The following is a 15,991-nucleotide window of genomic DNA, read 5'->3' as shown; positions in this document are numbered from 1 at the left end:
TGTGAATGGTACTCATGGCCATTGATCAGTGTTCTTTGATCAGTGGGTTTTGGTCAGTGGTTGATCAATGGTCATGGGAATTTGCATAATTATGATTAAGGAACTGACCTCACAGCCCATTGTTCCTTCAGTGGGCTGGTTTCAGTCATTATGCAAATGTACTGTTTATAAGGTTTGGGGAAACCTGCAGTCAGCTGAGACCGAAGAAGTCACTTGGATGAGTGACGAAACGTTTCTCCCACAAAATGCTACGTCCAGATGAACAGATTCAACTTTTGGAGATTTACTTTCCTGGATGATTGAGAATGCATCAAGACATTACACTGGACTACATTGTTATGCTGTCTTAATGTCCCTCTTCAACACTGTCAAAGATTTCCTGCCAATATCGAAGAAACTGACAGGTTTCCAAATGCTCTTACTCACACTAATGCGTCTGAGACTTGATCTTCTAGTCCAGCATCTTTGTCATCTATTCGATGTGTCCCACAAAACACTGTCTTCTGTCTTCACCGATACCATTGATGTTTTGTATGCCCGCTTAGGAGCACTGGTGCACTGGCCTGAGAGGCACTGTCTGCAGGCCACAATGCCTCCACAGTTTACTGAAACTTTTGGAAAACGAGTAGCCATCATTTTAGACTGTTTTGAGATTCAAACAGAAAGACCATCTAATTTAAAGGCATGCGCACAAACATACTCTCATTACAAGGGTACACACACCATAAAATACCTCATTGGGATTACACCCCATGGAGCTATTTCTTTCATTTCCAGGGGATGGGGGGGTCGTGCATCAGATAAACACATCACAGAGAGATGTGGCATTCTTCAAAAGCTGTTACCAGGGGACATAGTATTGGCTGACAGAGGCTTTGACATCAGAGATGCTGTAGGAATGATGTGTGCGGAGGTCAAGATTCCAGCTTTCACAAAAGGCTACTGTCAACTTGATGCAAGGGACGTTGAACAAACGAGAGCAATTGCCCACCTGAGAATTCATGTTGAGCGAGTAATAGGTAGTTTGCGCAACAAGTTCAAAATGTTACACACTACAATGCCAATCCGATTACTCTTATCATGTGAGGGTGAAGACACAACACTTCTTGATAAGATCGTTAAGGTTTGCTGTGTTTTTGTTAATATGTGCCCCAGTGTTGTTGTCAAACCTGGGCCAAGTGACACTTGCTCCTGTTGAGTATTCTTACAGCTGTTTTTTTGAATGTACAGTACATTGTAAATAGTTGTACTTTGTGTGAAGTTGTTTTATTAAAACAAAAAAGAATAGTATATTTGTTTGTTTTTCTTTATTATTGATCTATTCACATGTACACAGCAATCACATAAAAATGAAATGCAAACTATTTACATCGCACCACACAGCTGTCATCAGTCTTTAACCACAACATGAAACATTACAGGCTATTTAGAGCAGCACGTTGTTTCGAGAAGTATTTCCCAACAAGTTCAGGAAGGCACACTATACGAAAGAAGTCTTGTGCTTGCTTTAAGCGCGGTTTCCAGAAATCCACAGCAGGGAAGACGCGAATCACAGCAAGGTCTCTCTGTGTCCACACAACGAGGTCACAGTGGTTGGCGCCCGTAACAAAGATTTGTGTTTGTACCTGGCAGTAGTATGGGTGCGCCTGCTTCAACTGAAGACCATTAGCAGCTACCTCCAAGCAAATGTCTTTGTCCTGTGCAGCCAAAGCCTCCTTAATGCTGGCCATTCGTTGTTTAAAAGGACACTTTATCTCCAGGCACCCCTTACCACAACAGTCACATATTGTCAGTCCGTCTGGAGATGCTCCTACTTCCGGAAAATTGGTGTTCACACAGAAACCACATAAACGTACCTGCAGATTGCGGTGATGCGATGCCGTTATCTCGTTGTAGGCCTTTCTTGCATCCTCTTCATGCTCGATACCCCACCTTGCTTGCACAGTAGAAAATGTCTTTTCTGGGTAACACACACGATTCACAACACTATGGGCTGGAGTGTCCAAACTTGTAGCCAAAACAGCATGCATAGCCGAAGCTGTGATTCTCCCTGCACGCCAGCGAAACCATGCAGGGGTCATGTGCTGCGATCTAGTCTGTGCTTCAATCTCTTCTGCCTGCGCCTCTGTAACACTTGCTGCCGTAAGAAACTTTAGACAGTGCACCTGAAGATCAGGGAGGCCAAGGGACTCAGCGTCTCTGTTGTGTAAACACGCCAGTGATTGGGGTAATGTGGGTGACTGTGTAGTGTAGTTGGTGTAATAGTTTTCGACTCCACACAGAGTCACTGCTTTGCTGTGCTTCTGCAGCGTATCCAGTAATGGTGACAAATCCTCCAGCGTTGCAATAGGAATGTGCCTTTTTTGTGATCGCCTCCTTTTGCCTCTTGATGCAGAGGGTGTGTTTATGACTTCATCAAGACCACGTTTTTGGGCAGCTGCTGATGAGAAGTCAATGTTGTGTGCAACCTCGGGCTGTATCCTGGTCATATTTCCGGACAATACCCAATATGCTGGCTCGTCTGTTACAGTTCTGGTGCCTCTGATACGCACTGTAGCCTCGACTTTAAACAAAAGAGCAGCAACATGGGTGCAGGTCTCTGCAACTCCTGCCATTCATGTGCAGTGAGCAGCCTCAACTCTCCCATTGGTGCTCACAATGACCCATGGCTGTAATGCAGTTTCATTCAGACGTTGTGAGTGCAGTACCTGAAACACACAAAAACATTTTAATAAAAGGCCTGTAATTAACAGAGGCTAATATAGATGGGTTGGCTGTACGTGCAAATCAAAAACTGTAACAAGGAAGTTGTTTAGAAAGTTATCAAGTTCAAAGCGACTTACCTTTGTCTTAACGACAACGTACTCGCAGCGTGGAGGCATAAAGAGGGACAAATCTTGCACCCAGCCGTTCGTGAATTGGATGTCGGCCTCCAGGAATTTATAATTCTTAAACTGGTTTGCATATGCGCTGACTCCACAGACAAGGTATGCGAAGATATCGGGATAGGACAAAGGCGGTAGGTCGTCTGGGTTTCCACTCCACTTCCTTATTTCATACGGGTCCACATTACCGATGCACGCAATTTTTTCAAAGTACCGTCTCTTGGCGTCTGGGCACAATCGGTCGCGATACAGCCCTTTGTCTTTTGCGCTGATTTTGAGCATGTTTCTGTCAGTCCCGATTCCAATACTCCAACACTGTGCGCTTGATTTGCTTTCCGGCCTACTGACATGGCGCAGCGATCCCACAATGCACTGCGGCGTGACGTCAACTCCAAAGCCCTATAATCAACTAACAGTGCATATTATGTTAGCGCGATCTGCCTCATTACAAAACCTGCCATTACTGTGCATTTAGGTGACCATGATGAGAGACAGACAGAGTCTGGCTGGCTCAGATGCTGGCAGTTCTCGCTGCAGTCTACCAGTAGCGTCTCCTTTCAGGCCAGGATAGACGAATGTTACCGAGCAGTGACTAAGTTTGTGGTCAAAGGCTTGCACTGATTTTCGGTAAGTGAATGTGTTTAATTGTAGGCAGGGACATTGCTGTATATTCTTGTATAATTGCTAAAGAATAATTTATGTTATAAGCCATGTTACTCCTAAATTTCTATCTTGTTCAAAGAGAAGATATAAAACAAAGTTCTAAGCTAATCGACCTTAGTGTTCTCCTTTAAAAAAAAAAAAGAATCGATAAGAGAATCGATAAAGAATCGAATCGTTAAACAGAATCAAAAATGGAATCGGAATCGTTAAAATCTAATCAATACCCATCCCTACCAGCCAGTACCACAAACTTGAACTGAGGGATCTAAAACTCTACACAGATAATTAAAAATGACACAAAACCTTACACTTCTAATTAGCACATTTACACAACAAAATGGTGGTATTAACGGAAAAAAAAAAGATTCAACAAACCCCTTCAGACCTTGAAACAAACAAAAGGAAGCATTTCTATGGACAAAGAAACCCCTCCACTTGGTTCGACCTGCTGATGTCATGTGTGACATCATCAAGACTTAAAATGAGGAAATGCTAGGCAGGCGTTTCCCCACACCTGACCCTCATGAATAGGGGTGGGTTTTGATTATCAATTTCTCGATTAAAATCAATCTGGATTGGATAACGTGATATCGATTCATTAAAATCCTGAATCGATTTTTTTATTATAAATTTATTTTGCCAAAAACGCCAGAATCGCAGGTTAAACCTCACAAATTTTCAACAACCACCAAACAGCTAACACAGTAAATGAGAGCAGGTACACGGATTCTGCTCAAAGACGTAAACACAAAGCGCGGACCCGCCGACGGATCAGAATCAGTGAGATGTCGCCTTTCTCACCCGACGGCACGGACACGGTCGGGGCTGAAAGCCGACAGCTCGCTGATTCTGATCTGTCGGCGGGTCCGCGCTTTGTGTTCACGCCCTTTTTGCGCTGATTCTGAAGCTGTTAGTTTTATCTCTCTCCAAACAATGTTGACTGAACCAGCAGCAAAAGAAGATCCAAACTACGCATAAACTTTGTCATGAATTCACTCTGACTTTCGCTGTTTTGCTTCCACCACGATAAAATCCCATTTCATGCAGAGCTCTCTCTCTCTCTCTCTCTCTCTCTCTCTCTCTGTACTTCAAGAACAGTTTCCCGTCTAAAAATCTGTTTTCTGCATTATTCGCTTGTGTGTTACCTACAAGTCTACCATTGTTTACAGCGCTGTCGGCCGCTGTTTTTTTCCCTTTTACTTACTTCCGAAAAAAACAACAACTAATTTCTGCTGTTCAATAGACTTCTGAACAAATTTAAACTTTTTAAAATTATGCAAAATGAAAACCGCTTAGCCGTGTCTCTAATAAAACCGCTGTAACTTCAGAGGTAATGTTCATAAGTTGATTAATGGTTTTCTTTCGTTTTTGATGTACTGCAGAATATTTTTATAAAATCCCAGGCCAAGAAAATCACCTTCATGTTTTTCTGTGTTTTATCTTCAGCTACTTTGACACAAAGGCATCTGCTGTGACGCTCACACCTTTGATAAAGTCTTGCAAGTGTCAGCTTCCTTTTTATAGATACAAAAATATGTAAATGTACTGATCTGAATTATAATATTTCTGACTGTCTGAGGCAAAATTTCCCAGATTCAAGTTGAATCGATTCGGGACCTTGTGAATCGGAATTGAATCGATTCTACAAATCAGTGACGATACCCAGCTCTACTCGTGAAGACTGAAAAGAAAGAACAAAGTAAGTATGAACAAATGTCTTAATCTGTAACATAATAAAATATAAAGAAACATGTAACTGTGTATTTGCCTTAATTTGCAGAATGTTTGATTTTGCTGGCAACAGAACGCTTACACAAACAAACCTGGGATAGTGAGTGCAGTAATGTTACTTGACAAATAGCAAATCATAGCAAATAAATAGAAATAGAATAATGTGCATAATGTGCAAAAAAAAAAAAAAAGGTCAACACTTATGGGAGAAATGCAACTGCTCATTCACTTTGTCACACCTATTTGAAGTACATTTTGCGCTGTGATCTGGGACATTGACCAAGGGTAATAGCGATAGGATGGTCAAAGGAGTCAGGTACTTGCAGTGGCAGTGAGACACGTGCACATCTTGCTACAATAGAAATGTAGAAACTGACGATTTTGCTTGATTGTATTACACAAGCTAAGTTTGTATACTTCAAAGAGGATTCATATGAGTTTCTGTTGTTCAGCACCAGACAATCTTGAGCAACACAAAACAACAGATAAGGTAAGCATAAACTTAGCCTTAGCCGCAAGTCATTGGGCTTGCCTACTTGACAAAAACTTTAATTATGTTTTTCTTATGGTTTTTGGTTACTGTGATTAAGTTTTTCTATTTACATTTTAGATGTATTTAAGTACTAATTTGTTCAGTATGCAGAAGTTACGTAATAAATGTGGTATATCGAGATTTTTGGAAAGGCCAGTTTTAACTTTAATTAATATATTGAAAACAATATCCTATTAAATAAACTTTGATATTACACACTTATAATGCACAAAAATAAAAATTACATTGACAATTATAGATGATTCTATTTTATTGATTTTCTTTATTTTTATTTACAGACACGGGAAATTGTTCTGAAACATGAAGCACCTTGAGGCGACTGTTGTTGTGATTTGGCGCTATATAAATAAAATTGAATTGAATTGAATATAATAAAGTGCTTTGACACTTTCTCAGAACCAGGTGACAACAGAAAGAAACACAGTGTTCACAGAGAAGATGCATTCTGGAGTAACGTGTGTAAAGAGTTAGGAATACCAAATAACTGTAAAAATCAGAAAAAACGTAATCATGTCGTTCTGCAATATCAAAAGGTAAGTTCTCTATCATATCTATGTTGACATTAGTCTAACTTAATGATTTAAAGATGTTAAATCATACAAAAAAATTTAATATAAAACTATAATTTTTTTGAAGGATACTGTGTGACATTACAGATGGATGAAAATGTAATTACTCCATATGTATTAAACAGAAAACCCTGGACGTCCAAACTGAACAAAAAACTATTGATGTTGAAGGTGATGGTGGGACCTCCAAAGAGATGAGCTCATCTTTGGTCCGTATTGTTTGATGTTACAGGTTATTTTGAATTCACAAATTACATTTTTTTATTTTTATGTAAATATTCATCATATCACATGGTGAAACACTTGGTCAGACATTAAGTCATGGTTTTCAATTAATGATCAAACTTGTGGTGGTAACTCCATAGTGTAGTGGTTATCAAGATCACCTGACACGTGAGAAATACTTCATGAATGGATAGAGACCCAGGAAGTGTTGTGTCTGGAAGGCAAGTGTGTTTGGATTTGCCCACTGTGATGCACCCATTCAAATCAGGTACCGGCAAAAGTAAGAATATTCATTTGTTGGATTTCATTGCTTCTCTTTTATTAAAGACATTTCTATGTTTTTCTGTTTGGGAGTTACACATTTATCCACCACAGTTTCATACAGATTTCACAATTTACTCAAAAATGTGAATTAATCAACAAGCAATACCTATAGCACTGCCTGGCTCGTGCTGAAATCCCTCATCAAACAAATCTAAATTGTGTATATGTTTTATATTTGTGGGTGTCAAATTACAGTGCTTGCATTAGCTCACTACTGCATAAGATCAAATTTTCATATAAAAGCCATATGAATAACTATCAGCTTCACAACAGTGTGGTGCTGAAGAAACACATTAAACTCTGTGATATAACTTGCTGGGCCAGCCAGCACCGTGCAATACAGAGCAGCTGATTTGGCATTACTGTCTCCCTGTTTCCAGGCCTTTACAATTTGATTTTCCATGTTTTGATATATGTGAAAGGTTTTGGTCATTTTACTGGTTTTTGTGAGCATAACTTATGCAGTATGCCTTAAATGTTTTGATAACTGCATTAACTGTGTTGAGAATGACATTGCCTGTGTGAGAACAGCACCAAATAAATCAATAAAGACTGAAATTTAAACCTCTATTATATTTGTGCTAGAGAGTAGGAGCTAGATTAAATATTTTAAACTGAAACATTTATTTCTTTATTTAAGTGAACTCTTGTGTTATTAATTATTTCACACTCAGGATGAAGAAAACACTGGTGACTTGAAGATGTCTCCACCTTCAAAGGAAGACAATGACTCTCTGTATTCCCTCAAACACGTTGGATTTTGTTTTTCATTACTTTAAACTACTTTCACTCTATGAACACAATGTCTCTAGTTACAAATTATGCTTGTTTGGAAAATCTACTCTTATTCAAAAGATATTTTGGAGGCCAGTGAGGACAATGGCATTGTTCAAAATGTTCCTGCTGAACTGAAACAACCACGCAGTGATGTTTCTCCTTCACAATCATCTTCATCACTTGAAAAGGTAAACTATTTATCACATGAAATAATAACTATCTACAAATATACACAATATACAAATTCTTCTACCAATAGAACTGACAGCAGTAACGCTGAAGAGGACTTTTTCAGATGCTCTTTGCCACTGCCATGTTTTTTTTTCATTGATCAGAAAGAATGTGTCAGGAATAGAAATATTTTACTGCTATTATTTGCTGCTATTTTTATAATCATCATTACCATTTCATGTTAATAGGGATGTTGCTTTCATAGATGCATTCAGATGTTCAAACATATTGGTATTATATTAGCCTTTATTACAGGTCCAAAGAAGAACCATTTTAAATGGTTGAGTTGAATCTATAATTTAAATGTTATTAATGCTTTTATGATCTCTGTGTAGAGGGCAGAGACAGGAAAATACACTTTGTGCCAAAATGAGACAGGAAGTTATGTCTTTGAAGTTGCAGCTTTTGCAGAAGTGAAACTGAAAGCAAAGAGAGCATTTAAGGGCGAGACATACACATCCAGACACGTACGCAGTACACAGCATGCACGCGCCCTCGCACGTGTACGCACAGACACACATACACACACACTGTTAGGGTGTAGGTGAAAGTTGACTGATGAAGCAGTAGATGCACGATGCGAGAGCTGAGCTGGCTTACGGGAAACCACCGGGGAGAAGATGGAAGCCAATGTACTTTTAATTGTGCCTTAAGTTGTCAAATAGAACATTTGTGGTTTTGAAGCTGATGTATGTGATGACGCAATGAGGGGGCGTCACTAAATATACTCTGATGCATATAAAACTGTATTTTGATGTTAGGAGGATGAGATTGTGGGGCTGTCTGCTTACAGAGTCCGCTCATTCTCCCACGCGTGTCATTTCATTAAAATCATCGTCTTTACCCTTTGGACCAGTGTGGTTACTTGCATTCCTCCTGTGTTTCCTTCCCTATATTTTTGAACCTTAACATTTGGGGGCTTCGTCCGAGGGGGGAAGTGAGACAGGATGGAGAAAGGTCCGAGGCGTCAGGCGCTCAGGCATTGGTCAGTGGTCTAAGTGAGTGACAAGCCGGCATATAACAAAAGGTAGGCACCACCTGTTGATCTTATGAACCAAAGTGTGTCAAATTGGGCTGTGTAAATTGAAAGTCTACTCACTGAAACTACTGGTAGATGTCTGCTTTGATTTTGGTGAAAAATTGAAGGTTGAAGTAATGATAATGAAATGGAAGTTTATAAGTGACAGTACTGAGTTAATGAGAATAAAGGAATGAAGAGAGTTAAGGCAGTTGGACTGCCAAGCAGTTGGACTGCTAAGTGAACTTAGAATGATAGGGAATTTGGTCATTGTGTGGGGTGAAGCCCCGTTGGTCATTTGATCTACGTGTGATGGTCAGTTCGTGGGTTCAAGTCCCTTATGTCCACAACGGGAGATCTGCCTCAATCTTAATCCTGATCCGGGTGTAGATTGTTGTTTCAAATTATTGTAAATTTTTCTAGGACGACAGCGGCGTCTGTTAAGAAGCGCATTTTCTCCTTGGTAACGCTTGCGCTAAGGCAGGACGCTGACCTTAGACCTACTGGACAGTAGGGATAGTACCGTCGACAGCGGGGGAGAGGTTGGGAAACTCCGAAATTGCTAGGGGTTCAAGTCCCCTATTCTTGCGCTTTTTTGGCTACCGGTAAATTAAGTTAGGGCTAGAAATCTGGACAGAGCAGTTCGAGTCTGGTCTGTTAAATTGGTCGCAAAAAACCTGAAGGTTTGCCCGTTCGAGTCGGTTATGGAAAATTTTCGAAATTTGTAGGAGCGACAAGGCCTAAAAAATCTGTGCAGTTGTAATTAAAGACGTCTGTAATATAAAATATGAGATCTATGAGTAAGATCAGTCTCTGTGTCAGTAATACACAGCCGGATGTGCACTGATGGTGTGTAAATGCAAATGAGCAGCGGAGACGCGCAGAGAGGGTGGTTTCAGTTTCGAAATTTGAGCTTTATGACTATTGTTTACCAATTTCGATAAATGCCTGTATATAAGAGGTTGGTTTTGCTTATTATGAGAGTGTAAATACAGTTTGAATATATTAGTGTGGATGTATAGTAAATGACTGAATTTTGATAGATGTATATTTCGTGAGCCATAAATGTTGGTGTGTTTTATTTTTCAGTTGTGTGTGTGTGGGGAGAAGCTGCGAGACGATCAGAGGTTTCAGTTTTCTTTTTCTTTTTTCTTTTGACTTGCCCTTTCTGATCATGGAAGGCATGTTTAAAATACTCGTATGAAAGTGTATTTTAAGTGATTTTAACTGTGTGAATGCTGTCAGTATTTGATTTGAGTGACTCTGCATGACTTGTCTGAGTGAGTGGAAAATGGAAGTTTGAGAGAGAAAAGGCAGTGTGTGAGACGATTACTGAATGACTAAAGAGGTTAAAACTTTTAAACGTGTGTATGAAATAAAGGAGTGGGAAATATATTTCTTTTGTGATGAAAAGTAGGATGTTTTAAAGTTTGAAAGTGCTTTTAATTCAAGAAATCCATGAGAGATGTTATGACAGGTTGAGTTTATTTTTCCGATTGAAAATACATAAGTATATATACTTGGGAAACCCAGTTAAGAGATTATTGGGTGACTGATGCTATGAAACTGACCTAAAGAATGGTCCTGTGTGAGAAGGAGTGTTGATTGTCCTGATGTTTGAAAGAGCTCTATTTAAATGTGTGTGAATGAAATGAAAGTGTATTGTTTTTGAATCAAGATTTAGTAGAATTACTGATTGTTTGTAGACTGTGAAATTTAAAGGGAGACAGAGTCTGCCTGGTGCCTGAAGAAACAGGAAGGTGTGTGTGTGACTGATGATGTCAGGGGAGCACCCAGAGAAATAGACAGAGTTAAATTCTAAGAAGATGAAGCGAATGCATGTTTTAAGAAAAAGTAATAAAGTAATAAAATTATATTAATTACAGGTTTTAGAAAAGAGACAGACCGAGAGAAATAAATACATGAACTAACAATTACATTAATGAATTGAAAACGCACGTACACAAACTGTTACATGTGAAATTATTGTTGGAAAGTTTAATAAAGAAAGCAGTTTACACTCCTTTAATTTCCAGAACCAGTGTGTCCCCTAGATCTGATAACACTCTTGCCCAGTTGGCCCCTGTAGTAGGCGGGCATGGAAGGCTGGACAGCCCATGACGGGTAAGATCCCACCTCGAAACCCTGGGACAACCTAAGGCAAGGCGCAGTCACGATTGCTTGAACCTAAGTCCCGGAGTGACCTTGGAGTCACTGGAGGAGACGGGATTTAACAGGTAAGGCCACTGGGCACAGACGAAGGGGAAATGTCATTAACAATGACCAGTGATGAACCAGAGAGAGAAAATACACCCTGTCAAAGGAGTTTGAAACACTGCAAAAGAAACATTTATAAAAATCACACATACAAACAGAAAATGCACTAACCTTACAGAGATAAGCTCATGAAGAGTAATGCAGAGATAGTGATTAAAACTTGGCTAAGAACACAAACATATGTAATTAAATCAGCCTGTTAAGTTCATAAGGGTTAAAATGGTGTGAATGTTGAAGAAAATACACTTAAAACACACTTGGATAAAATAGAGTTGTTGTGGAATAACTCAAACGAAGCTGTATGACAAGGGAGTGAGTTATGGAAAAAAACAAAACAAAAGAGAAGTGATTACTTAGGAGTGCTCTTGCACTGATTGATCAAAGTAAGTGATTAGTATAGAAAGAAAATGAAAATAATTCAATAATGTGATAAGGTTTAAACATGTATTCCTCTTGTTAAGTTGGCTGTTGAGCTGTGAGTCTATGAGCAGAGACACTTCCTGTGTGCGTGTGTGTTGGAGGCTTTCAGTTCAGTTCAAGAGAGAGCGGTGGCTGTTGAAGAGTATTGGGCGAAATATAATGGTAAAGTATCAGGATATTTGATTACGGTGGTCAGGTCTGTTCAGAGGGGCAGATTTGGACAGGAAATTTATAAGTTAAGGATGATACGTTGTTGAAATTGGTTTTTATCTTGTGCTGAATGAAAACATATGGCAAAGTGAGGAAGGGTGACATTGTGCAAACGGTCTTTGATCTTTTGACGAGGTTTTCGGTGTGTTGAATGGGTGAAATTTAAGATTGTTTCAGATTTTTGAGGCTGTTGTTTTATTTCCAGAGAGGGTGTTTGATTAAGACATGGATATGTCTGAGAGGGGCCCCAAAAATTTTTTGTAGTAGTGCACTCAGGAAAAAACCTGTCAGGTGATTTTGTTTTGTACTTTGATGAGCTAATAATCAGCTCTCTTTTTTCATTTTTGTTCTAAGCAGGCCTGGAAGACAGTGAACGGACGGCGTTGACAAAATTACCAAGTACGAAAATCAGGTGGGCATTACAGAATTATAATTGATTACAATCAGAGACTGATTGGCGGCAAGTCTCTGTCTAAAAAATGATTGCAGCGTGTCAATCCAGTCAAAAATATAGAGAACTACTCTCCTAAAAAGGAAAACGAAATAAAACAAATGATTGAGCTCATTTTGCTGATGTGGAGCATTTGATGACGTGCGCAGAAGGCTGCAGATCAGCAAAAAATATCATGTGTGAATGCATTTGAGTGAATGCGAGTGACTAGACTAAGGTGGGGATGAATAAATGTGGACAAATTTACTATGTGAGGAAAAGAAAGGGGATGCTGATTTTGGGTTGCTGATGTATGTTTGGAGAAAATTTCTTTTTACTGGGGTTAGATTATGGGATTACATTATATTGTTGGGAGAATGCAAAATGCTAAAAGGGGAACATTGTTTGATGAGATTCAAGTTACCATTAACTGAGGTAACTCATGATTAATAACTGTTTTGTTTAAGTTTGTTTTTGTCATGACGCAGACTGGATCATAGAGGGAGAGTATGAAATGTAAAGTACAGGTTTTGTTTCCAGGAAGTTCCAAGGATCCAGAGTTCAATGGAGCAACGAGTTGGAGAAGATTTGACATGATGATTAAATTGATTTTGTTCCTTAAACACAGGTTTTCAGGGCTGGAGCAAAACACCGGAGAGGAGAATTGCTGAGCTGTTCTGAGAAATGAAATGACTAACCTTTTTTCCTTTTAATTTCCTAAGCTTGGGTGAAGCATGTTGAGTTTTTTGCCACATGAGATGTGTCAAAAAAGAGAGGGATTTAAGATTTAATTTGTTTAATTTGAAAGGGGTTTTACTAGGATTTTATAATGATTGGGGTTGTTTGATAATCTAGATATAGTAAAACTGAGGATTTGTTAAAAGAAAGGATTAAAATGAACTGAATTCTGTTTAGAAGATAAATTGCTGGTGTTAATAAGAAGTTGTATACAAAACTTAAAGGGGAAACTGTGGGAATAAAGGATATGCTTTGGGGAAAATAGTGAAGATTTTATGAGTAGAAAATGTGGGATTTCTTTTTGATTTTTAGGATAAGATGTCACAGTGACATAATGTTAGAATGTTGTTATAATGTAGGCTTTAGAAACAGATAGTAAATAGATTTATTTCTAGGGTAGAGGAGAGCTTTTATGAGGATGTTAAAAGTCTCGCTGACTCAAATGGATAATATTGGAGATTATATATGTAGAAAGGATATATATAGAAAGGAAGATGGAAGCCAATGTACTTTTAATTGTGCCTTAAGTTGTCAAATAGAACATTTGTGGTTTTGAAGCTGATGTATGTGATGACGCAATGAGGGGGCGTCACTAAATATACTCTGATGCATATAAAACTGTATTTTGATGTTAGGAGGATGAGATTGTGGGGCTGTCTGCTTACAGAGTCCGCTCATTCTCCCACGCGTGTCATTTCATTAAAATCATCGTCTTTACCCTTTGGACCAGTGTGGTTACTTGCATTCCTCCTGTGTGTCCTTCCCTATATTTTTGAACCTTAACAAATGAAAAGACCTAAAAAAAACACAGAAATCGAGGCTTTTCAAAGGTCTGCAGTGGAGTCATGTTGTAGCCGCAGGCATAAAGTCAGTACGCCCCTTTTGCAGTTTTGGATTTAAGAGGCATAGTATCAAAACAAGTCAGTCAACCAAGCCAGGCACCTGTATTCTCTTGTATGTCATACTGTCATTTTCAGGATTGTCCAGTGACTGTAAAAGTGGAGGTTAAAGATGAGAAAACCCTGAAGACTGAAGTGTTTTTCCAAGGAGGTCAGGTGTGCCAAAACACAAAAGAAATAAAATCAAGACCTGTGTGTGGACAGTCCAGAAATGTAATTGTGGAAAAAACAGAAACAAAATTACCACAAAGTCTTTACCTGGATTCTCTTAATAAAATTCCACAAAGTGTTAGAGTCAGGGTGTTGGGATGAGGCACCATCTAAAGATGTCCTTAAAAATATTTCATGGTCTCAGAAAAAAACACAGAGACCACATTTAAATGAGATGGGCAGTCTGCAGATGTTGATAGACAGACAGCAAGGACTTCCAAATGAAGTCCTTCAGAGAGTCCTCCTGCATCCTAAAGGGATAATGTTGTTGTCCAAAAACACTCTTTCAGTCTTTTACCAGAGGTGCAAAGAAGACATCTTTTAGGAAGCATTATCTGTAAAGATAGTTCTGCTGCTCCGTGCTATGTCTATGAAGTCATCATGAGAAATCCAATCAAGGGATCATCACCATTACCAATAGCAACATATGTGACATGTGATCACACCACTGCTTCTGTGACCTATTTTCTTCAAGCTTTTCAAACAGAGCTTACAAGAATGTATTGAAGCAGGGCAAACAAAAGGCCGGGGATGATTATATGTGATGGCTCTCTTGTGCTTCTACAGTCCATTTCAGTGACATTCTGTGGAGCAACTTTGGAAGAGCTTCTGGAGAGATACTTTCAACGTATCACTGGACAGTTAGACAAAGACAACTTTGATATAACCATTCTCCACCAATGTTTAAGCCACATAATGAAGAACGCAAAGGATCTTTGCAAAAAGAGGTACATGTGCTACAGTCTGTGAGTGTGAGTGTTATTTGTGTGCTTTCAGTTTTTATATATATTAAGGGCACAAATATATGGTGTTAGGATTCTGGTCCTTTTAGTTTATGGTTGAATTGCAGTTTGATTTCTATGGTTTCTGTTAATGACTAGACTTTGTTACACTACTTAGCTTGTGTTTAGTATTATTGCTTTGACATTCTTATTGTGTATCTTGGTGCAAAGATTTAAAGATTTTCTTTAAATCTTGTGAAATAATGTAGTTTATAATATACATGTTTATTGTTTATATGCTTTATTTCACATAGAATTCCCCATAATTACAAATTAGGCAGGCACATATTTGGACTTCTGGCATGTTCTTCCAACTTGGAAGAAATGGATGACATAATTATAAGTGCAACACTCCTTTTCAAAAGTCCATGCAGTGGACTAGAAGTTAAAAAACACGTAAACAACATCAAAATGCTGATGGATCTGAGGGGGAACGTTGATGTTGGAGACACAGGCATCGTTCCAGAGGACTAGAAGGTAATTATAAAATTCAGCTTTTTCTGTCAATGGTTGAGATATTAACTGTGTTCATGACATTGTGTGACACCAGTAACATTGGTAGTAATAAAACATGTTTATACTTATATGACATCTAAATTTTTATTTCAGGTGGATATAGGTCCTTTGTCGCGTAAACATCAATTCCCAGAAGTCATTGCCAGAGCCCCTCTTCATGTTACTGGACCACCGAACGTGTACCATGCACCAGCATTCATTTCAAGTATTTCAAAATACTTTCTACCACATGCCACTTTGTGGTCTGGAATGCTGCTTGGTTTGTCTTGTTTTGGTCAGTCAACAGTTATATTTATTTATTGAAGCGCTTTCTGGATAAAAATGCTGTTTGTCTATAGGAGAGTTTGGACGGCATGGGAAAGGCCCAGGATATAATTTTCTCAGTAAAGGGTACAATAATGTGTCGCAGTTGAAGAAGCAGGTAGAATAAGTTAGCAAAGTAAATGAAACCTTCAAAAGTAAATGTAAATGATTTAATTTCCATTTTCAGAACTACACTGAAGACGATCGGACGCAAGGCATAATGGAAAAGA

General features: G+C 38.8%; 2 protein-coding genes across 2 annotated transcripts in view; one reads left to right on the top strand and one right to left on the bottom strand.

Moving 5' to 3' along the window:
- The window catches only part of LOC109201339 (carcinoembryonic antigen-related cell adhesion molecule 1-like), a 57,533-nt gene that overhangs the window by 28,512 nt on the left and 13,030 nt on the right, over positions 1 to 15,991 (bottom strand). The gene's annotated exons all lie outside the window — the stretch shown is intronic.
- On the top strand, positions 296 to 1,198 carry LOC109196636 (uncharacterized). Its single transcript, XM_025905196.1, has one exon. The coding sequence runs from the start codon at positions 296 to 298 to the stop codon at positions 1,196 to 1,198; it is 903 nt and encodes a 300-aa protein (XP_025760981.1).

The sequence above is a fragment of the Oreochromis niloticus genome, linkage group LG3, assembly GCF_001858045.2.
Source record: "Oreochromis niloticus isolate F11D_XX linkage group LG3, O_niloticus_UMD_NMBU, whole genome shotgun sequence".
NCBI lineage: Eukaryota > Metazoa > Chordata > Actinopteri > Cichliformes > Cichlidae > Oreochromis > Oreochromis niloticus.
Note: the sequence above shows the minus strand (reverse complement) of the source record. Positions and strands in the feature narration are given on the sequence as shown.

Bases quoted from the DNA above. Each gene is read 5' to 3' on its own strand.
- LOC109196636 (XM_025905196.1), top strand. From the start codon at position 296: ATGATTGAGAATGCATCAAGACATTACACTGGACTACATTGTTATGCT.